The sequence below is a fragment of the Epinephelus moara genome, chromosome 3 (genome assembly GCF_006386435.1).
Source record: "Epinephelus moara isolate mb chromosome 3, YSFRI_EMoa_1.0, whole genome shotgun sequence".
Taxonomy (NCBI): Eukaryota; Metazoa; Chordata; class Actinopteri; order Perciformes; family Serranidae; genus Epinephelus; species Epinephelus moara.
In genome coordinates, this window is record NC_065508.1 from 26,435,018 (window position 1) to 26,459,359 (window position 24,342).

Consider the following 24,342-nt stretch of genomic DNA (forward strand, 5'->3'; position numbering starts at 1 on the left):
AATAGCAGGTATTGTTTGGCTAGACACCTTCGGCATTTCCAGTCGTGATTGTCACCAAAACTGGTTATTTTTTAGCGAGACAATTGGCGGCATTTCCGTCTGGATTGTGTCACCAAACCATTTGTTTCTTAGCAGGACATAAACAGTATTTCTAGCCGTGGTTGTACCACCAAAAGTGGATATTTTTAAACGAGACAGAGGTAGCATTTCCAGCTGGACTGTGCCACCAAAAACAGCATTTTGTAATGGGATATATGGTGTATTTCCAGCCAGCAATCTTCTAAACCATAACCCAGTGATTTTTGTGCCAGAACATAACCACAGCGTTGTTAAAACGCAAAGAAATGTACAATATCAATCTGCAACATAAAAATGTACAAATCTTACATATCCGTGGTTGGCAGAAATGTACAATACCAATTTTTATTGTAGTGATTAGGTTGCTGAAATATCTCAACCACTGGCTCCATGGCTGAGACATTTTGCACAGACATTCATGGTCCCCAGAGAATGAATCCCAGTGAACTTACATTGTAAAATATCTACATCATCTGCTTGATGAATTGGCACAACATTTTGAGCACAGTCATGGTTCACATGGTGATCCTCTGGCTTTCTTCTGTTAGCATTCTGCAGAACTAACATGCTGAACATGTGGTGCATCTCAAGTCTCTTAAATTGCATCCACATTTCCCTCACCTGCATCTTTTGCTTACGTCTTAGTCCCTCTTACCATAGATGTATGGAGAGACGCAAGGAAACCATGTGAGGAGAGAGGAAACAAGCAAACAAGGAAATATGTTATTGGGAGATGAGATGTTGTTTCCTCTGAAGCTTCACATGAGGCGACGTCCGTTTCTGATGATGGTGGCAGCTGATCACAGCTGGATCAGCTGCCACACGGCTTAAACAGCTGTGTGTGTTTCCCCCTCTTTCACTGTGCTAATGCTAATAAAGGCACACAGCTTTCAGTGGCAGAGCAGCAGTATTTTCTCTCTGTTCAACAAACACCTGCACGTGAATAACAACCTGCTCTCTGTATTTATGACGTACTGTGTTCCACTCAGAGGCACTGAATGTGTTTATATTATTTATTCATTATTTGCATCTGTATTTATTGATATTCAGATTGTGAATTCATTATTTAATAACCCAAAATATGATAATGGTGTCTTTTGAACACTGGAAATTATTTTTCAGGCTAAATGTTTTAGGGAAAATTGAAACTCTGTAACTCATAAAACCCGACGCCCAGGAACGATCAGCCTCACGTGTGACTGAATGGAAACAAGGATAAGTGATGTATAAAGTGTTTCTTGCTGATAGACACACTCTCTCTGACTTTAATTGTCTCTGTGATAAAAGTTAATGTAGGAAATTTCAGATCGTGAAAAGAAACATCGGTCTAATGAACGAAGAAAGTTGAGTGGGATCCTTTTTTGTTCAGACCTATAATTTACAGAGCTGATTTTAACTAGATGATGAATCAGAAAACAAATCAAATATAAAACTTGAGGATGACGCACTGGTATGAAACTCAGGTATGCTGAGTTGTATCAGATCAGTCCTGTCAGCCAAGCAATGTAATACTGGGGTTTGTCGGCCGATAAAAGACTGCAGTGAAGGCTGCTCTCGTGTATCCTCGCTCATCGCACCTCAGAGATTTCTCCTTGATCCTCGCTCGTCCGAGGAGAAATAAGAGCTTTGGGACGGTCTTCAAAATGAAGCACCACAATGACTTCAGATTCAAGCGTGGATTTAGGAGCAGGAAATGGCAAATAAGAGACTTCGGATGCACCCATGTTAAACACACCTGCTCAACATCAGCACGTTAGCATTGTTACGCTGTGCTGCTAGCCAGTGTTGGGCAGTAATAAAATTACTTTTTCCGGTGACAAGTAGTGTAACTGTTTACTAATAAAATGTCAGTAATAATATTACAGTTCGCCCAAAACCAAACACGTCATTACAGTGTTAGTTCTGCTATCAGATTACTACTAACTTGAAATACAACATCACATCAGCAGACTCATTTCAGTAATCTGCCCAAGCACGTCATAAAGCAGCAAGCTAGTTGGAAACGCTTACCTTAGCAGCTGGAAATAATCCCATTACTTTGATTTTGTTGGGAAGAAAGATGACCAGAACACTGTTGCTGAAGGTAGTTGTACTAAAACTCTTTCCACTGCGAAAACACATCCTCAAACCTCTGGTCTGAAACACCTCGGTTACTACGACGACAACAACAACATAAAGCTCCAGGAAATACACCCCACCAAAGGTGAACCTTCCTCGGACGCGGAGGTCAGCTGTAGCTCTGCACTGGCTAAACAACCAAAACTGGATCGTGGGCAGCTGCAGCTACAAAGAACTAATGAAGCTTGTGGCTGGATATGTTGTGGATGAAATGTTGCTCCACGAGTGATGCTCAGTCTTTCGGGTAGAGCTGTGGGAAAATACTGGTCACAGGCAACAGAAAACCCACAGGTAACAAAGAAGCTATCTGGCCTTAGCTACATTTAACAGCAATTACCCTGACATTCACACAGAGGCACACATCTGAATTTGGGGAGATTCGCAACTACCAATTTTATGGGGTGTAACAGAAAAGAAATGTAACGAGTAGTGTAAGAAACTATTGTTGGCAGTGAGTAATGAGTAAAGTGATATTATTACTTTTGACAGAAAGCAAACTGCAGGTTGAACTTGATTGATAGTTTTCAGTATTTTATGACATTTGATGGACCAAACCATTAATCGGTTTGTCAATAAATAATCCGCACTTTAATCAATAAAGAAAACAATAGTTAATTGCAGCCCTAACGTACTGTAGTTTATCCACAACTAGGAGCAAATATCAAAGGTGTTTACAATGCATTTAAAATCAATAGATGCTGGCCAGTCAGCTTAATTAAATGTGCAATTCTAAGCCCTTTCTCCTGTGTGTGGTCCGACTGCATTCTCACTTCAGACACATCCCTCCAGGGCTAAATTAAACATGGTTTAAGTCTAATGTGTTTACTTCCAGTCAGTCTGAGCACTATAGACAGCATGTCTGCCAAGGTCACATCTAGTCACAACATGAACATCAGTGTTTTCACACAGAGCTAGAAGCACTGGGACGGCCAGTGGCAGCTAGATTTAATGGCTGCATAGTAGCAGTACAATAATGCTTTGATATCAGGTCACATACAGCAGGTCATGCAACTCCATCTGCTCTGCTCCATCATATGGCGGCCCATATGTTCACAATGTATGAAGGTAAATGTTGGTCAGGTGAAGCAAAGAGACTGAAGCATGCAGGATGTGATCACACAAAACACATTTCTGGGGCAGAACAAGATGTTTTCTCTCTTTTGTTTTGTTTTTCTTATTGTGAATTAAAAATATATTTATTTTTAGTTGAGGTGCTTGGTTCTGTGGTCTTGGATGCACAGCAGGACGGAGCATGAAATCACAGGGAGAACGTTGGCATTGTACTTTTCTGTAAACCAGGGATATGTTACATTTGCATGTTATTTTGTAGTGGATGTGTTGAAAATTTACACATCCGTGACACAGTGTTTAACATGTGGTTAGGTTTAGGCACAAAAACTACATGGTTATGGTTAAGAAACGGTCATGTTTTGGCTTAAAATACCGAGGTTGGCGGGCACAATGTCGGCAGAAAAAGCAGCGTTGTTCTAGTAAAGGCCCTGACACACTAGGACAATGGTTGGCTGTCAGTCAACGTTTGGCCGTTGGTGAGCGTCTGTTGCCTTAAGGGGGATTTATACTTGTGCAGCAGAGCCTATGCTGTAGCCTACGCACGTGTCCTACGCCGTTATGAGCATTTAGACTTGTGCGGTGGTGTGTCTGTGTCACTCTGCAGTTACACCTCCAAAACACTAGTCAGTGGCAGATGTTTCTGTGAAGTGCTGTAAAGTTTAGTTGATTCAAAACACACATTAAACACACATTAAACACACATTAAACACACATTAAACATGGCTTAATAGAGACTATTTCAAATACAAGTGCACAAATCAGCTTCACTATAACTCTCAACATTCACAGACATGGACTTTTGCTGGACACAGAGCCTACGGCATAGGTATGGCGTCAATTCGACACAGAGGTATAACTCTGGCATTAGTCGGTGCATACCAACGACCCCGTCGGCTTTTTTTGGGGGGGGGGAAAGTTTAGTGTGTTGAATCAGCGACGGTGGAGCCAGTCAGTTATTACACAACAGCTAAAATCAAGAAACAAAACAACAAAACACCCACATTCAGTTCTTAAAAAGCAGCTGGAAAAGCAGCAATGGGTTGCTATATAACAGCGATGTTTGGTGCCAAAAAAGCCACTGGAAACACAGCAATGACTCATTAAATCACAACCGGTCTTGTCTGTTGGTCTCAAACAATAGTCTGCGGTGGTCTGCAGCTTGGCAGACCTTCCCCTCTTCCTTCAGAAGACAAAATCGGGTCATATACTACTTTCTTTAGAAACATTAATATGATACACATGAAATGTACAAATGTAACATATTTATAGTTTGCAGAATCATACAAACCAAAATTTTCTTGTGGTGACTGGGCTGGATGAAAGGTCTTGCCATTGTGTCCTGTCTTTGTTTCTCATTTGCATTTGTTTATTAGACAAAAATGTGTGTAAAAACACACACTTTCTCCCAAATCAGAGGTTGAAAACCAGTGGTGGCGAGCACTGCGAATGATTGCCCACACAGCCTATGGTCCATATGCACAGATTGCACACAGCAGCTTGGAATTCCCTGAGGGAGACTTTGTAAACCCCTCAACCCTTTTAAGCTAAAACCCACCACAAGACCCTTTTCATCCGCTGCAGAGACAAACAGCCTCTGTTTTAAGGCCTGTAATTGAGTTTTGCAGGGAGAAGCCAGAATCCAGCCACAGCAAGTAGGAACACAACTGACATTTAAACTTCTAAGATATCCAAACTTAAGAAGAAAACGTTGAGCCTCTTAAAACCCTCTCCTGTACTCCTGTACACTGTAATTATATTGTCTAGATCTTTTCCATAGCAACAGACATCACTGGAGTCGGTACAGAGAGATTGTTCGCATGGCTGCAAGTATTTGTTTATCCTACAAAAACCATTCTGCTTTTCCTTTTCATTTTAAAAAACACTGCCTTTTTTTTTGTCTGCGTTGCTATCACTACATATATAAGAAACAGTGTCTAAATGTCGCCTTATTAGATCAGTAGTTACAAGGATCTATCCATGCAGCTCCGGAGAAGCCTCTCATCAAAACAACTAAATGATTTTCCTGCCTTCCACTCCTTTTTTCTCCTCCAGTGAATTGTCAGATTAGGCCAGATCCTGACTACTGGGCCATACTGCGGCGCACATTGCTGGCTTTTTTTATTTCAGTCAGAAATGGCTGAATTACTGAGTCTGCTGCTGATAATGTCCCCGTTGGCCGAGCCCTCTCACATGGCCTGGCTTCTCTGTTTACTGTCAGATGGGCGTTCTTTTGTCTGACTCTCATGATGAGCATTTGCATCAGTCTGCCAAGTGAACATCTGTGGTGATGGCTGCTCCGGTCTTCATGACTGACAATGTTGTGCAGCCCCCATATTGACATTGACACCTCTCTTGTCTCAGGGCCATAATGATGAGCACATTGGTTTTTTTTCCTTTTTTGTGCTGAGGACAAGCATTACTGAGCTGTGTGCTCATGTTGAAGCTAGTGAGGCGGTTATGAGATCTTAGGGACCCATGAGGTGCGAGGGTTGTCATCATGCATACACAATAGAGATGGAGTTGTGGAGCTCTACAGTAAAACAAAACTTTTTGTTGCGTTAGGCATCAACTTTTTTATGTGCTAAGCGCTCATTACAGCAGTATCTCTGCACTGCGTTTCCCAGACACTGTCAACTGTCAAACTTGTCAAGATGTCACAACACTGTGGCAATTACTGTGACATCTTTATTTTTGCATTTCGAGTGATCATATTTGGATTCCATACAGGACTTCAGGGTCTTCTGTTGAGCCATGGTGACTACTTTCACTCTAACTACATTGTTTTTGTCTCTTTATCCCAAATAAACTGTAAAAAGAGAGGGATTTAGCAGAGTGCTGCGAGGATCTGCAACCCCTGGATTTTTTACATGGCCCTCCACAGCCACACACACACACACACACACACACACACAGCACAGAAATGTTTCCCTCTACTGTTTGACTGACAGACCAGGAGACACAAAACTGAAAGAAGTTCCCTCTTTTGTCAGTCTTTCCATGAATTCTTTACATTTTCTTGGCACTGTTGCAGGAATTTGTACACAATCTTCATATGCTAATGTCACAGTGTGTCTTAGCCGGCCTTTGTAATCCTGTGTAGTTGCATTTCTTTGCATTTTTATGGTTAATTTCTACTTTTACTTCTAAATTTATACTTTTTGGCTTTTGTTTGTAGTAATCTTATTTTGTGTGTTTTATTGCTTGTTTTAGAGCTGTACATTTTTGTTCTATGTTGTCTGTGTGTAAGTTATGTTGCTGTCCTGTCTTGACCAGGGCACTCTTGAAAAAGAGATTTTTAATCTCAAGAGGTTTTTCTGGTTAAATAACAAAAAAATGAATAGTCAGCATAAGATGTGTACCACAGGTACAGTATAACTGTAATCTTAACAATTCCTCAGTTTAACTAGAGTCGTCAGTGAAAATAAGAACTTCCTGATCGTGGTTATACATTTGATTTTTGATTTTGATTTAGTTTATTGTGCGTTCCATTTGCACTAAGAAGTCATAATTTTTTAGTTCCCAGTCGGAAATTTAATCTGGAACAACTTCTGATATCAGATTTCTGACTCAAAAAGTCAAAGAAACCTCACCAACTCTGACCACAAAAATCAAGATGGTTGCTCCGTGCATCAACACTGCATGAAACCTGTAGTTGTATGCAGTTTATCAGCACATATGTCTTATTGGTGTCTCATTGAAACAGTCGCACATATAATTCCATCCTACATCTTTCAATGGACGTGCAAAAAAATTGATGTGGATGTGCAAAATATGGGAAATGCATTCTTATCAACTGGTATTGCTAACAGGGGCTAGCCTGGCTTGAACTGGTATTGCTAACGGCATCTTGGCTCTCTTTAAAACCTTGCTTGCTATTTCACTATGGAAAGCCCCTTCAGGCATGACTCAGTTATCAAAGAACTGGAGTTACCCTGGTAACCTAAAGCTTTCCAACTTGTTGTAGTGGAACACAGTCAACCTAGGTTTGACATCATTCCAAGATCCAACCTTTGACTTCTGAGGAACGCAGCATTACTTTATTGTCAGTTTAATCTTTCCCTGTTTTAATGGTGGTAGAGAAATGATTTAATATTTATTTTGAATGTGACATTGATTGGCAGCATCAGAAAGGTTCTAAAAACCAGCAGCAAACCTTTTCTGCTTTAAAATGGCCCCTGTAAACATGACATGCTGAAGCTGAAACATGGTGCACAGCAGAGTATGTGATTGAATCTCATGTCACTGGACACATAAAAGCACCATATCCTCAACTGGCCAAGGACAAATAAAAATGTGCACTTATTGTGAATTATACATATCTTCATGGAGTGGACTTTGTTGTGTCTGCAGTAGCACAAGTGGCAAGGTTGTCTGTAAAGTGCCCCCTCAGAGGAACTAATGGAGCTTCTGCCTACAGATGAGTGTGTGGGGGGGGTCAGGCTTTGCTGGCCAAATTTAGCTGTTGGGGCGAGGGCCTGTTTCTGCTGTAATGCAAAAGGGAGTGTAGCTAATGCCTTTGAGACATTCAAGTGCTGACATTTTAGTTGTTTATTTACTTTTCTGCCTTCATCTGTGCATTGCTAAAGGGACAACCGCGAATCTCGACTCCATCCATCAGGGTTCTGCTCACCAATGGTGGCACTACAAGTGTTCTGTGGGCTGTTGTCACCGCCATCCGCTATCAAATGTTTGTTTACGGCTTCCCACTCGGCAGCATAACATGCCACTTGTGAATGCCAAATACGGGAGTCCAATCTGTCTGGGGCTGGCAGACAGAGAGGAAGGTCTTGGTCGTTTCATTTGATAATTTCACAAGGGAATTGTAGTCAGGCCTTGATGAAAAGCACAAACCAGAGCGGGGAGTTGTATTTGGTGAAGTTCAGAAAGTAGAATAAATTTGAGGAAGTGGTCCGGCAAAAATCAAGTTCTCATCAGAATCACTTTTGTTGGTGGCAGAGCCCTGGATCTAGTTTGACCTTTCATGGAGAGTGGAGGGGAGGGTTGTAATCAGTAAGAGGTATTCACCCCAAAGGGAAGGACATCTTTAATGATTCTGGCATTAGTTCTCTTGTTTAAGCATTGTAAAAATGCTCTAAATTAATTGGCAACAATGCAAAAACACTTTCTTTATCCTAAAGAATGTGACATTTTACAGCTTGAAGTTATGTCTGTGTGCCATCAGTGCTGTTAATTAACTTTAATTATATAATAAATTAAATAATAATTTATGATGATGTATGATGATGTTCTTGTGCTTCAAATACATGGGCCAGACGTGGCCGTCAAAGAGGCCGGGGGGGTCTGGCACCGTGTAGTAATTTAATAAATAATTAAATAATTAATTAACTTCAATCCTTTTAGCTTATTCAAAGGATAATTCTGGATATTATTTTAGTAGTTTTGGCCATAATATTGCAAGAAACTTGAGTTAAAACTAAAAGTATGCCCTTCAAAAATGTGATAACCATTCTTACACTGTCAGACTTCTATTTTTTTAAGAGTAGATCGTTCGGGGATAATATGTGTGGTTGATCTCATTAGGGATACGCACAAATTTCCCACCTAACGCTGTAACGTTTTAAGGCCAGAAAAAAAATGATCACAACACTAACATATTTGAAAACCCAGAAAAATGCAACCGTGCAGCAGTGATGACTTCAGTCTGTCTCAACCTTCCATCAGCAGAGTGATCACACTAACAGTGACAACACTTTCACAGTCAGCAGTTCATTTCATTTCCACTGGGTGTCCACACCTTGCAGGCTCACAAAGGACATGTCTGTGACAACCAATCACATCTGTTAAAGATTGTATCACACCTAGCAATGGGGTCGACCACACTTCCTCACTATGGTAAAAGTTTCTGTCCCTTCCTTGCTCAGAGTTGCTCTGGTTGCATTCACACTGGCCCTATTTGGTCCACTTTAAACAAACCCTGGTCCACTTCCACGGATAGTTAGGTTCGTTTGGAGTGGTGTGAACGCTCATTCGAACTCTGGTGCGGACCAACAGGCAAACCCTGGTCCACTTGAAAACTGAGGGTCTCGGTTCACTTGCTATTGAACCCTGGTGCGGTTCGCCCACAGTGGTAAATGCAAAAGGACTATCCAGCAAACCAAAGAGAGGAAGTGACGTAGAGCGCAGTGCATTTTGGGTAGAACAAAAAACAAAGCCAATAGCACAAACCGGGAAAAGCAGAGGTAGAAAAAGAAAAAAGTTGGAAAATGTCTCGCGGGCAGACGTGGAGTAGTGAGGAGGTGCAGGCAGATTTGGTGTTGCTCCATTGTTTTTGTGGTGACCAGGCTGGCTGAAGGGGATGGATTCCCGTTTTGGGTCAAGGCCAATCGAGCTACTGTACAAACATGCCAGTGCAACATGGAGGAGGCCCCTGCTCCCTATGCAGATATAAACAGCTTATTCTGAGGTAACGAAAACACAACGAGTCTTATTTTCAGGTGATCATACACAAAAGAAAACATATTTATTATATTATATTCCATTTCTGCCAATATGTCCCCCTAAATCCTTCACACTGGACCTTTAACCGAGCACCACAGCAACACACTGTGAAGAGCTCACCTCCAATTTCGGTTACGATTTGTGTTAAATATCAGCAACATAATAAATGTAAAATAATCCTGTCCATTAGGCAAAATATGTCATCATCAGCCGTGACATTTCTTTGAAACACTTTGCAATATTTTCCCAGTAATGCTTTTTAATTTGGTATGATGAAAGCATTACAGGCTGGGGTTAAAAAGCTCCTCTTTTATGTTTGATATTCAGAAAATGTTTCAACATTTGTCAAGTTATTTATTTACAAAGCTAATGGAAAAGTTGGACAAGTTGATCCGAAGTCTTTTGAGTGTGGAGCTTGCTCTTTTTACTACACACCAACCCCTTGGCAGAAATTCCTTATTTTTCTGTGAGAAACTCTCAACAAGAGATAAAAAAAAATCCCTTTCCCACTATTTTTCATATATGAGAAATGACAGTATCACACATCACCAATGATTTATTTTATTCATGTGTTTTTCTGTACACAGAGAGGTGGGGGGGGAGATAAGTGCGAACTAAGGCCTAGTTTAGAAGGTGCTGAAGCTATTCATCAAGACTTGGTCCTCAGAGTAAGGAGGCCTGTGCTTATAAGGTGAGAGCAGTGGGAGCGTCTCTGTAGTTCAAAGGCGGAGAGAGAAAATGTTTGAAAACCAGCCGGTGGTTAATCCTGTGGAAAAAAAAGTCCTCCCCCAGTGCATTTCTGTCACACATGTTTGGGCAGCCTTTGAATGTGATGAAGAAACGGAAAGATAATGCCCGTGTTCAGGCATGTAGCATCACAATATAGTTAATTTTCTGCCTCTATGCTCCCTGAGGCCTTCTGAAGATATTCACTCTCAGCAAACCTTAACATCAGCTGTTAAATATTTCCTTAAAGAGCAAGGGGAGCCGTATGATTTTAACCATCTTATTATGATTATACAGTATCTGCTGGGTTTGATGGGTTTATTGATCGACGCCAGAGATTCAAAGACGACTTCATCAGATGTTCAGATATCTAACTTTTAAAAACCTGGATTTGAAAATAATATGCTGCTGATTTTCAGTATTTATCATGTCGTTAAATGACCCAACCCAATTCCTCGCCAACCAATAGTCGTCATTTAGGGCCATAGTCGACTAGTCACCCGCATGTTTACAATATTAATTTAACTATTTAATTATATATCTTGGCGGTTTGAGTTGAAGGTGTGAGTAAGAATAGTGTCAGTAACATTGTTAACACTGTGCTACATTACAGAGAAATACAAAAGCGTACTAATGAACCTTCATTAATATAGGCCTATATTTTATCTACAAGTGCACGTCACACACTGAGCGAGCCGCCTGTTAATGACGCTGTGGGCTAATGGGCATGTAGCTACTTCCATGTTTCAGATGATACGTCATGTTTGTAGTCGACCAATGAAGATGAGTTTACATATCACCTTGGGTTCGTCCTTCACCTTCTCAAAATGATCCCACACTTTGGATTTCCTGCCCGACATGTTATTAACTAGCCTGTGGAATAACCGCAGGTACCAGCCCTGGAAATTAACCTGACTCCTGTCTGACTGCTGAGTGTGGCCACTTCCTGTGTCTGTCCTTTCAAATTAAATTCCCACATGGTCCACTCATATAGGTTTTGATTATTTTGACAAGGCGCAGCTCCTAATAGTTTCACATTTCTTTTTTTCCTGCAACTAAGCGATCAATGAAATCTTGCCAACTAATGACCTTTCCGGTCAACTAACATTTGGTCAACCATTAGGGGGCAGCCATACAATGTTACATTTGTATTTTACATATGTAGAGGACAGGACATTTTACAGACAGTACTGTGTATATGAGGTTTGGTTTAGGCACATCTTGAGTCTTCAGTAAGTGGCTCATGATTTCTGGACAGAGACATTGCTGCTGAGTTTTTAAGATGTATTTATTTAAGCTGAGTGCCATCCAGTTCCATGATATTGGAGAGAAGGCAGACATCTGTACAGTCGATATCTCCAACACTGCAACTCACACCAAAACAATCCAGATTGATAAACAGCACTACAGGTAAAAACAAATATGTGATATGTATTGATTTGAGGGTGAACTGCCCCTTTAAAAGTCAGAGTCATTGTCATGTTTTGGAACAGTTTACAAATTTTAGGCCTCCTTATTCCGTCCGAGCATAACCGTGGCGGACAGAGCTAACAAGGAGCAATAGCATCATAAAAACACCCAACTTTGAAAGTCTCCAGACAAAAAGAAAATGACAAAGCAGTTTTATAATTGCAGTCTTTGGCATGGTGATATCTTACCTCAGCATTAGATGTTTTTGGAGGATCTCTGCTATAATTATCTGGCTTACTCATCTCCTCTGTTCGAATGTGACTTTATTGTTTGTATTAATTACAAAGCAGTGTAAGCTGGAACAAAACACTGCTGATGCTACTTTAAAACCAAGCACTTACGCTTGGCACTTAGTCTGGTTGTTTTGTAAGGTAATGTGGGGTGTTATTAACTAGGACTGTGCTGTTGTTAACTACGCCATACTTTGTAGGAGACAAATTTATCACCACACCACACTGCTCATTTCCACCTACAAGAAATAAATCAGTTTCAGCGTGTGCAGCTGCAGTTTCAAATTTGTAATCTGCTCTGCGATATTTCCCCTGCTTCCCATATTCTAATTTTTGGAGCCTCCCATTAAAGAGTCTGTCCCTGGCAGGTTCACCCTCCCGTCTGGCTTTCCAGCTGTACGTCTCCGTGCCGCTGTCGAGAAAGCCTCAAAGCTGTTTACTTGTGACGAGAAACACCACAGATATCAAAGTGCTTTAGATGATTGATAAGATTGCTGCTTGTGATCCAAGGGTGAAGCCATGTTTGTCACTCGAGAGCTGCCTGGTATTTTGCAAAGAAACCATTACGGTGCCAGGGAAATTTGTGAGTGGTTAGTGACGTTTTTAGGGAGAACGAGTAAGATGAAAGGCCCCGCAGCAGGCCATGTTAGGAAATGGGGAGATCAGCATTTGCTGACACACTTTTTACTTTCATGCGAGTCTCTCAAAAACTCTATCCTTAGTGGATCCCTGTTCAATGTGTAATGCACGCCTGAAGTGTCAGGTAGGAATGGAGTGACCTTACTCTGCTTAAGCGGGGGAGAAAATAAGAAATGGAGGCAATTTTAAAAGAATTTAAAAACATAATTTCATTGTATATTTTCATTGAAATGCAGCAACTTAATAGGAAAAACATCCCTATGAGTGCATCTTTTACCCATATAGCCTGTAATAAAAGGCTCTTTTGATAGTAAAGGTAGCTGGCCCCTGCCCCTAAACTTTCCCTCTCATTGACTCTCACTAAATATTCCTTCCCAAAAATGTGTTTGGGTTAAGTGCTCTTCTCCAAAGGGAAACATGTTGCAGGACACAAGGGGGTTGTTCAAGCCTTCAACTCTCTCTGTGACATTTTTAAGGCATATGTCGAGCATCATCTGTCTGATCGCAGTATACACTCGTTTTAACTCTCCAGAAAAGCATCAGTTGTATCATGTTTGCTCCTTAAATTGGCACATCCCAGCCACTGTACCCTGACTTCCACTCTAAGCTTGTCAGTTAGCCGTTTTAATGAACATTCAGATTAATCCTATACAGTACGCGTGTGTCGTCCAGACTATTAAAATTTTATTTCACTGTCAAGATTTAAAGTGATTAAAGTCTAAAACTGCATTTGTTACAGTCAGTCTCATTATGTCCTCGGAAAAAAAATCCAGTTTTGTGACTGCTCTGCCTGTGGGGACGTTCTCTTCAAATGTGTTCAATAAATACTCTTTAAAAGGCCCATTAAGGAAAAATTAAAGACTTGGGAGCTATGATTTGACTTAATCCTGGTTTGCATATTTTATTTATTAACAGCAGCCAGTTAGATTAAATGACAGCGTGTGGCGCGGCGGTTGACATGATTTCTGGCAGCAAATGTCATAAATGGGTCATGAGGCTACGGGCCTGTGTGCCCAGCGGAGAGCAATCCAAACTCTCGAGTACAAGCGCACCACGGAGACACAGCAAGCTGCAAAGACGAGACAAGGATGCGGTAATTAGAGCGCAAAGCATACAACATAATGAAGGGAAGAATTGTTGAGGACATTTGTATATGTATTGTCTTTAACACCAGTTTTATGTCTCTGCACAGCAGTTAAAAATGCATTTATTGGACAGATGGATGTTTAAAAGTCTCTCACAGCTCCAGCATGTGATGTTTTTTTTTTTTTCCAAATGCTGCACTGACTGAAAAATAGGCATTGATAGCAGACTACAGAATCACAGTAATTTTGGTATTGATCACTGATTGATTGCAGTGTGTTGTGATTGCTGCACGCGGTGGGACTGCTTATTTTTACCACTAAAAACAAGACTAAATTTGATAACCCGAGGGAGCTCAGAAACAGGCAGCTTAGAAATCTGGCCTGAAATGTGTTGACCAAAAGCTCTCCTGTTTAGCAGTCCGTCAGCCAACTCGGAGTCTAATAGGTGTTGCCATGGCAGAAGGCATCTATGTGGAATGAGTAAGTAATAGCTCTGTTTTAGCTGAAGTGGCTCACACTGCCTCTTCACTTTCCCTGTGTCACAGCAGCAGCCGCAGCTCGCAGAGATTCTGAGAATTTGGGCGTGTATTATTGCTGGTTACTGCTGTGCAGCTTCTCCATTTGCAATGCTCTTTCATTAATCAGCATTAACACTGTTCAATGGGAGCCCGTTTCATGTGGCGCTCCCGTGGGTAATGCTTCATCCCCTCTCATTTGTGGCGCAAAAATGAAGCAGAGTCTGTGAAAAGGAGCATCTGATTAAAAACATTGGTTCTGTGCAATATGCAGGCTCTCTAAAAAAGATTATGATGAATATGTAGTGGCTTTTATAAGCTGCTGGCGAGTGTAGGTAATGAATATAAATACAAGTATTACCTACCACGGCTGCATCCTCACCAGGAAATGCACTGGAAATGGTTATGCCCCACAATAATGTGTAATTATCCTCTTTTATGATCAGTATTTTTACAAGCTACAGTGATCAAGTAGCAACTGGGTCACCTCATTTAGTGAGAGTCTGAGGGTATTACGTTTCCCCTTTTCAACTCACATCAAAGGCAACACGCTTGATCAGGGTGATTTCTTAAACATTACATATTTCTGTTTCATCTCCCCTTGACGGCGCTGTATCAGATAATTACTGTATTTTCTCTAATGTGGGGGATTTGATGAAAGAAGACAATAAGAGCTGCAATAACAGGAAACAATGTTTTAGAAGCTGCAACCTGTGAGAACTGCTCCTGCTGTTTATTTCAAACAAATTGGAGAAGTAAAATACATCTATTTTGATCGGGGGGATTTGTACCAGACTCTGCACGTTTAGGACGGCACACGCTTTCGTGAAGATCCGATTTTAAAGGTTTAGTCTACAATATATAGTTGGTTTTAATATGGGGTTAAAACAGTCTTGTAAATATTGATAGTGTCCACGGCTTCATTTGGTGGCATTACTAATGTAACGTAAGGGCTCAACAGCTGAGTCAACAGGTACTAGAATGACTCTATTTCCAAAGGAGATGATCAGCGGATTTGAGTAAAAATATGACAACGTTTGCATTTATTATTGATTTTTGAGTTGTAAGTTTGAGGTACAGATGCAGATCTATTTGTGCACTGTGTTTTACGATTACGACTTTTTTATTTTTCGTCATCTTTTTTCCCATCGTCCAATCGGATGATTTGAGAGGCGGGCTTTCTGTGGTGGTCACGACAAGAAGTTTACAGTTGGTAAACAATGGAGGAGAAACTGGTGGTACCCAGAGCTATACGGCTATACGGCGCCATGATAGACAGCAGGTTGTCAAACTTCCCCCGAGTCATCCTAAAATATGCCTGGAAATGGCATCATGGAGGCGAAGCTCCAGGACCAACTGGTGGTACTCCCCATGATCCCCCCTCTTTTTTAGGGTCTCATGTACCCACACAGCCTCTCACCCTCAGCCAGAGCTACAGACAGTACCTTCTGCCTCAACATCTTCATTGTGTTATACAAGTTAAATAACTTGACATTTATGGGTGAATACTTAAATGATTATTTTAACACCATGTTTTATGTGGTTATGAATTATAACTCTCTCAGATCACGTTCACATGAGTACGTTTTTGAATGTCAAACGACCTGTTTTGTCGTTAGGTTTGGAGGACTTGAAACACTTCCATGAGCTGTGTATACAGAAGGTTCAACTGAGGGAAGAAGCAACGTTTAAACTTATTTCAAATTGTTTTACTCAGTGACTAATAGTTATAATTATCTTGCACAGTGTCCCTGAATCAGTTGTTAAATACTGTCAGCAGCAAACTGTGAACGGTGGCGATTACATTAAAACCCAGATTGTGTTTGAGCTGTGTGCCTGTTCAGGCTGAAGAAGGGGAGACAGCTTCAGCTGAAAGTCAATTGCTTTCACAAATCATGGATGAGTGGTTGATGCACTGAGCGCAGGTTAGCGTAGCAAATGGAAACACCTCAGTGGGACTTCAGAATTTTTATCTGTCAAAGAAATAAATGGAACGATGTGGAAGATGTCGCAGGGACCTCAAACTTTCAACCAAATGTAAATGAGACACTTCAGAGAAAAATATGATTTGGGTAATGCTCTCAGCGAGTTTGTCCAGAGAAAGCTGTTGTTTGTCGGAGTGGTAATGCAGTGATCTCGTGGCGGGAAGAGAAAACTGGCACTGTGTTTTCCTGTAAACAAGGAAAAATCATTAAGATCCCCAGAGTTTTGCCTGTAGGAAGGCAGAAATTGGCACTCTTATTTTCATAACAGGACAACCTCCTACACAAGACAGTCTCATGCTCTCCATATTGTTAAAATATGAGGTTTAATACAGAATTTAAATGTTTTTTCTACTGTCCGTGACCACAGTGTATGAGTAAAGTTATCTTAGCCTCCAGTGTGGACATTAATGACTTGTCTCGACGGCACAAAGCAGACAAACAAAAACCAAATATGTTAATAATTCATCTCTGTCTTCTGTTTCATGAAAACGAGACCATCAGATCAATAATCTCCATTGGCTCCACATGTCTGTGGACGAGCCGCTTGTCTGCATCATGCGTCAGTGCAGGGGTCGGGCGTGGCTCTGTGGTCAAATAACCAGAATCAGAGTAATAACTGGGAACAGAGTGCTTTTGTTTTTCCTCTCTGCTATTTCGTATTCTGTGAGTGGACACCTTAATAGCACGTCTCGGTAAAGTCACAAAGGACAGCTGCCAGAACTCGTTTGTTACCCAGCTGACAGAAAACTTCAAATTATTCGTCCCTGATTTGGACAGCCTCATAGTTTAAGGTGGAAACCAGCGCTGTCGTCAAGATACACAGTCAGAACAAAGCAGATTGTTCAGAGCCAAATGTTTTGTCATAAATGATCTAAATTCTGTATCAGTTTCAGCAGTTATGAACCAGGAAAGTAAATTTCTCACCATAAAATCCTCCGCTCCTCTGTAACCCTGCTTACTATCACAGCCACTATTAAACTCTTTTTAATATTTAACTTGTGCTGTTTAACATTGTCACATTTAGATGTGAAAAATAAAAATTCAAAACCCAACCTTTCTTTTAGAAATGGCAAAGCACTTGCTGCAGTGGAGCAGAGTTTGCATGTTCTCCCCGTGTCAGCGTGGGTTTTCTCCAGGTACTCCAGCTCACTCTCAGAGTCCAAAGACATGCAGGTTAATTGGTGACTCTAAATTGTCCGTAGGTGTGAATGTGAGTGTGAATGGTTGTCTGTCTCTATGTGTCATCCCTGTGATAGTCTGGTGACCTGTCCAGGGTGTACCCTGCCTCTCGCCCAATGTCAGCGGGGATAGGCTCCAGCCCCCCCGTGACCCCCAACAGGATAAGTGGTTACGGAAAATTAATGTTATGGATCTATCTATGATAGATATCCAAACATCTGTACATCCCTCAACTAACCACCAGTGCTTCATGAACGGAAAGATCAACACATAGACGAATACATAGTCTGTGTAGTATTTTTATCTTTTCATCTGTGATAGATTGATGGATAGATGTATGCAGATAAGCTAGCTCTCCATCTACATCAGGGGAAGGACAGGTATCCATACAGGTATCCTATCATTTGTAGTCACATAGACAGGGTAACCTAGATCCACAAAATATGAGTATTGAATGTATGAATATTGACAAGACTGTGAAATTGTGTCAATATGATACCTGGCAAATTAAAAATATAAAGTAAATCTCATATAATTAAGAACATGAGTTCAAACTGAACAGAAGTTTGGAGTGCAAAAATAGAGAAAAGGCGCTATAGGTGGCTCAGTTGTAACACTTCAAAAACGGTGCTTCAGAATAAAAGCTCTGTGCCGGGAATTCACATTACTTAATAAAAAAAAAAAAAAACAGTACATTTTTTACAAACAGACACATTTGTGAGTCACTGGCAGTCCTTGCTGATTGGATCCACGACCCACCTTTGGACCACGACCCACCAGTAGGGAACCACTGATTTAGGCAACAAGACAGTCATTCAGATCATGATCGGCCAAAAACCACTGAACTCCACTGAAACATATCCAATCTCTGTGGAATTTCGCGGGTCACTCTTTGGCGGTATTGTAGTCGACTGGCCAGAAGCACGAAAGGATTGACCGTGTGTAGCTACTTAAAGGAGCTATATGTAAGAAATCTAAAGCAAATAGTCGTAAAATCCTCCTAATATGTCACAGAGNGGACTTGCTCGAACGGTCCGCTGGAAAACCGAAGATCATGGACGCAGCGACATGGCCCTGCCACGGCAGCCGCCCGTGTTGTCCAGCAACCTCGAATCTGTAGGGGAGGGGGGGCGGACACGACTCGCGGCAGTATTTTGAATTTGAGTGCAGTAACCGTTTTGGCCACATTCTTACATACAGCGCCTTTAAAAAGTCAGTGTTACAGTTTACGCCGTGTTAGGTTGTGCCCCGCTCTGCCCTTCTCTTTTTTTCTAGTTCTTATGAAACTATTTATTTTACTGGATTTAGCTTCAGTTTTCTCTTCTCTCAGCAGGCAGGTTTGAGAACATATACTTGTTTATTTTTGAATTGGTGGAACAAATGTATGTGCAGATGCTGCAGATTTATGCATCTGCATGTTTGTTTTATGCGTGCACTGTTTACACAAATGCACGTTCAGTATGTGGACATGCAAAATCTCTGTAGGCACTGTAAAGTTATGAATGTATGTATGTGTAGATTACTGTCGTGTGTGTGTGTGTCTGTGTCTGTATTTAAGTTTGCAAGCGGGAGTGTACATGTTTGGAAGGTTACACACATGTATATTAGATTAATTGTTAATGTGTATTCCCTGGACATATAATGCAAGGGAGGGATATGAATAATTTTTACAGTATGTTTTCTTCAATATGTTTCAAGTAAAGTGTGTGTGTGTGTGTGTGTGCATTTATTCATGAGCAAAGTAAATAATTAAAAAAATAGAAAAGTGCATCAGGCTGATCTTGGCCACTCTAGATAATTCTTGTAATTCCAGCAGACGTGCGGCAGCACGTTTCAGAAGTGTCCCAGAAACTAAAGAAAATACACGCCGGGTCTATTTTTTCTATTATTTCTCCTGCGAACAGGCACTGTATGTTAAGTGTGGATATGATGTAATTATGATTAATATATTTTTAATGACTAAAACAGCCACAAATCTTTGATCCATATCGTTTATAACGACTTTAAACAGTATTAATTTTGTCTTTTTTCCACATAAGTATAAGATCTCCTTGGAGATCAAACTTTTCTACGTATGTCAGTTTTTGAGCCTCAACAAAGGCCAAAATGTGGCCAGCAACAGATGGTAACTCTTGCTGATTTTAGCCAGACCAATTTCCAGAAAACTTGCAGCCCTGACTGGCTGGTTAAGCGGAGTGAGGAGTCAGCAGTCAATGACAATTAAAAAACAGTCAATAAAACAGGCTTTATAACAATTATGAATCACTGCAACCACGAGAGGTCCTTTAGCGTACAGTCATAAATTTGCACAAAAAATATGAGGCTGATTGGTCCAGTAGTTTGTGGGTTAAGCTGTTGAAAGAGAGATACACACAGAAAAGTTAATTTTTAAAGACATGTACTAATAAAACATTGCAGCACTCATTATTTCCCACTCAGTGTATTTCAGTCCCTGAACACCTGAAATAACATGAGAGGGATAATGAGTGGTTTCCAGGTTCAACCATTCTCCCCACTGAAGTGTCCTTGAGCAAAAAAAAAGTGAATCCCTACCAGCTCCAGAGTCCCTGTTCTGTAGCAAACCCTGACCTACCTGCAGTGCAGTGTGCTCTCCCTGAGGAGCTGTGGGTTGTGGGAGGAGGATTTCACCCCCTGAATTAATAAAGTGCCATAATAGGAAATCCAACTGTATTTAATTTGTTATTTATATGAAATCAAATGCCCTATTAGTTGCGTCTAAACGTTTTCACAAGGCCTGTGAACCAAATTTGGAAGCTTTCTGATGTCAGTGGTTAATAATACTGTAAAATGCCCAGTGGGCGCAGTATAAAGCATGGTAGATTCTGATTTTACAGAAAGTGTTAGTGAACACTGTGACCTATAGTGGTCCAAGCCTTTTGGTCTCATGTATCACTGCGCTGTCATCTTCATTCATCTCTGTTATTGATTCATCTGTGGAATTGCTTTTGCCATGACGCAATACAAGGAGGAGGACTGCTGCACGCAGAGGGCGCTCACCTCTGACCTTGCACATAAATCACAGCCTCTAATAAAATTGACTCGTCCCATTTCTTTTTCCCTCGCCATTTCCTGCAGGGTCAAAGCCAAGAAAGGGGTGAACCTGCTGGAGACCAAGTCGAAGAACGCCCAGTGGAAGGTGGACTGGGAGGTGCAGTCTGGCGCCAAGCACTCCATCACCACCATCGATGTGAACAAGAACAAAGCAGTCAAACAGGGGTAAGTCCACAGCCCCGGGCCTAAACACACTGCATCTCTCTAACCAACTACCGCAGCTGCAGCTGTTGATTCCTGCCCTCGCTCCCGCCACACAAAGACAACGATATTTGTCTTCCCAAACAATGGACAAAAGGTCTCCAAAAAGGTTTCCCTGCATAAAACAGTCATAGTTCACTCTGATTAAAGGCAGCTTTTAAAAGCATACACCACTCTTTGTTAATGCCTCAGGAGCTATAAGATAAAATACAGCCTTGGCCCGCAGCAGTGACTAAAGCGCCCTCTGCTTTATAGCACAAAGTTAAATGAATGGAGATGTTATCTGCCTAGTCTCACTACATCTGCTGTTAATTCAGTCTTCGTGGAGTGATGAGGTAGACGATTTTGACTGCGGGCATTAAAATACCTTTGAGATGAGATCTTGTCTAAGAGCAGTAATTATGCCAAGTTCCTCAAAGGAGTAAAAACACCTAATCACAGTCCTGTAGTGTCTGACGGGACTGTAATGGACTCTGTCTGGGCAGATTCTACGGTAAATGCAACTTTATGGTAATAGTGAAACTGGAGTTGCTAAGTGATTTGCAGGCTTAATGCAGTCTAAATGGTGTATAGCCTATTAATCGTTTGCTAGGCTGCTTTTAGGAATGCAGCTAAATGATTTGACCAGTAAATATAGGCAGGAACACGTAGAGGCAGCTTAAAGGCTCAGTTCACCCAAAATTAACACAAACATGACAAAAAATGTGGTGTGGCAGGCATAGTGTCTGAGGCATATCTGCACCCCATTCACCAGAATAAATGTTGGCATTGTACGTTTCTGAGAACTATATGTATGGAACATTGTGGAATGGAACATGGTTATGGTTAAGTAAAGATCAGTAAAGATGTTTGGGCTTTCAATACCCATTTTCGTGACACAATCATGGCTGGAAACACTGCCAATGTCTTGCTAAAAAAGCACACACTTTTGGTTGTAAATTATGGCCAGAAATTTGCTCATGTCCTGCTAAAAATTTCATGCTTTTGGTGGCTCAGTTGCCACTGAAAATGCCACTGATGTCTTGCCAAAACATAATCTGCTTTTGCTGCCACAATTGCTGCTAGAAATGCACCATTGTCTCAGTAAAAAAACAACTTGCTTTAGGTGGCACAAATGCCACTGGAAATGCCACAGATGTCTTGCTAAAAAACATTTGCTTTTCATTGCCAAATTATGGCTGGACATTTTGCTGACATCTTTCTAAAAAAACATCCCCTTTTGGTTCCACAATTATCAATGGAAATGCTGGCAATATCTTGCTAAAAAAAAAAAAAAAATCACTTTTGGTGGCACAGTCACTGCCGGAAATACAAACCATGTCTCACCAAAAAACACTTGCTTTTGGCAGCATAATTGCTGCTGGAAATGCACCATTATCTTGATTAAAAAAACTTGCTTTAGGTGGCATAAATGCCCCTGGAAATGCCGCAGATGTCTTGCTAAAAAAACACCCGCTTTTGATGGCAAAGTCACTGTTGGAAATGCAAATGATATCTCACCAAAAAACACCCACTTTTGGTGGCACAATTGCTGCTGGAATTGCCACCTAACTATCGCCAAAGAACACCTGTTTTTAGTGGCAAAGTCACTGCAGGAAATTTTGCTTATGTCTTGCTAAAAACACTCACTTTTGGTGGCAAAGTCACTGCTGAAAATGCAAATGATGTCTCACCAAAAAAAACGTGCTTTTGCTGCAGCAATTGTTGCTGGAAATGCACCATTGTCTCAATAAAAAAAACTTGCTTTAGGGTGCACAAATGCAGCTACAAATACTGCAGACATCTCAATAAAAATCACCTGTACTTGGTGGCACAGTCACAACTGAACATGACACCCATGTCTCGCTGAAAAGCACCTACTTTTGATGGCAAAATCACAGCTGAAATGCCACCGACCCCACTGAAAAAACGCCCAGTTGCAAGGCTGCAGTGGTCTGAAGTTGGGCAGCTGTCTCGCCTAGCTGTTGTGCCATCCCCCATTCCCTCCTCCTCCCAATTACAAAGTCAGGTCATTTGCATGTAATCAGAATCACTTTAAAAACATTGATATCATACATATGAAACATACAAATGTAACATATCTGTGGTTAGCAGAAATATACAGTGCCAACATTTACTTCCAGCAACAGGGCTGGTTTCTGCCTCCACTCTGATACAATGGTGATAAATCGAAGACTAGATGGAAACTTTGGATGCAGTAAAAAAGATTATATTTCAAAAGTTGAACAGCATTATATTTTACCGTAGTCTCTTTCCACAGTCTTTTAGGGACTATTTCTCTGGTAGAAAGTGTTCTAATGAAAAGTATCGACAATAAAGTTTGTGGGTTATTCAGAATAACTAAGACAAAGCTTTTGGACTTGCTGCATTGATAAATGCTGGGACCAACACTTAGAATTACATTCACCTCAATTGTACTGAAGTGTTGGCAGAACTCTGAGTCTGCAAATAAAGACAAAACTATCCAAATGGATGCCAGTTTAGGTCGGTGAGAATATAGGTTTCTCCTTGTGTTTTGGGACTTTGAGTGAACCGATCCTTTAAACAGCTGCTTGCACATTACCCCAGTGGACATCCATCACAATTTGTTTGTAGTTTTGTTTTGTTTTTTTTTGTTTTTTTACATGTGTGCAGTTTGGCCTGCTGTTGGGCTAGTTCCACTGAGGGAAAGCAACTAAAAATTTACAGCCATAAATCACAATATGTGATGCGTTCAATTCATTAAGAACTGAAGCACTGGGAGTTAGGCTGGTTATCACCAAGCCTCGGAGACATTAGCAACTGCTGGTCTAAATATTGGCATCCCAATGGACTCCCTCATGGCTGGGGAGAAAGAAAATAGAGAGGAAGAAGACAGAGCGGCCTTACCTGAAAAGGAAATCCAGCATTCCTCTCTTGTTTACCTCTTAGCGCCTTTGTGGCAGCCTTTCTTGCTATATTTAGTGACCCATGTCATGTAATCTTTGCCACCCTGTCACCATGTGTGAAATGTCCAGTAGGGGGTCAAGCATGGATAGAGAAACAACGTGTCATGCTGCATTTTGTCAAAAACCCAGTCAATTCTGTGACCACCTAAAGCCAAACAGCCCAACAATAGGCATCTGAAATTATAAAGAGTGGTGTCACGGAAGAATTCATGTTTTAATGCTCCTTTCCCATCAAACTGATTGAGCGTGAACGTAAAATCTTTTTATATAAAAAGCACTCATGCCTCTGGAGATTTTCTTGTGGAAATGTAGTGTTGTGAAATTGCTTCACATTATGAGTATTTTAGGTTGTTTGAAGGTCTGCATGAAGTCTTTATTTGTATCAAAACGGAGTGAGTTTCAAGGAGGTTTAAGTAATATATTCCAACAAAACATCATCTCGGTAATTTAAGATTTGTGCTGCACTCTGTTTTGTGTCACGGGCAAAAACATGCAATGCTATTTATTGCTGTGGGAAGTGACTTTACCAGAGAAATCATGAGGGCACCATGAAGCTGATTCCTTTTCCTGAGCTGCAGTGGTGTCAG

The 24,342-nt window shown here is 41.0% G+C and overlaps 1 protein-coding gene across 3 annotated transcripts in view; it reads left to right on the forward strand.

The window, feature by feature from the left end:
* Positions 1 to 24,342, forward strand: part of tmem132e (transmembrane protein 132E) — a 544,945-nt gene that overhangs the window by 430,300 nt on the left and 90,303 nt on the right. For all 3 annotated transcript variants that reach the window (XM_050034264.1, XM_050034273.1, XM_050034256.1), the window contains exon 3: positions 20,652 to 20,792. In XM_050034264.1, coding sequence (XP_049890221.1) covers positions 20,652 to 20,792 — 141 coding nt within the window. The remainder of the gene's footprint in view (positions 1 to 20,651; positions 20,793 to 24,342) is intronic.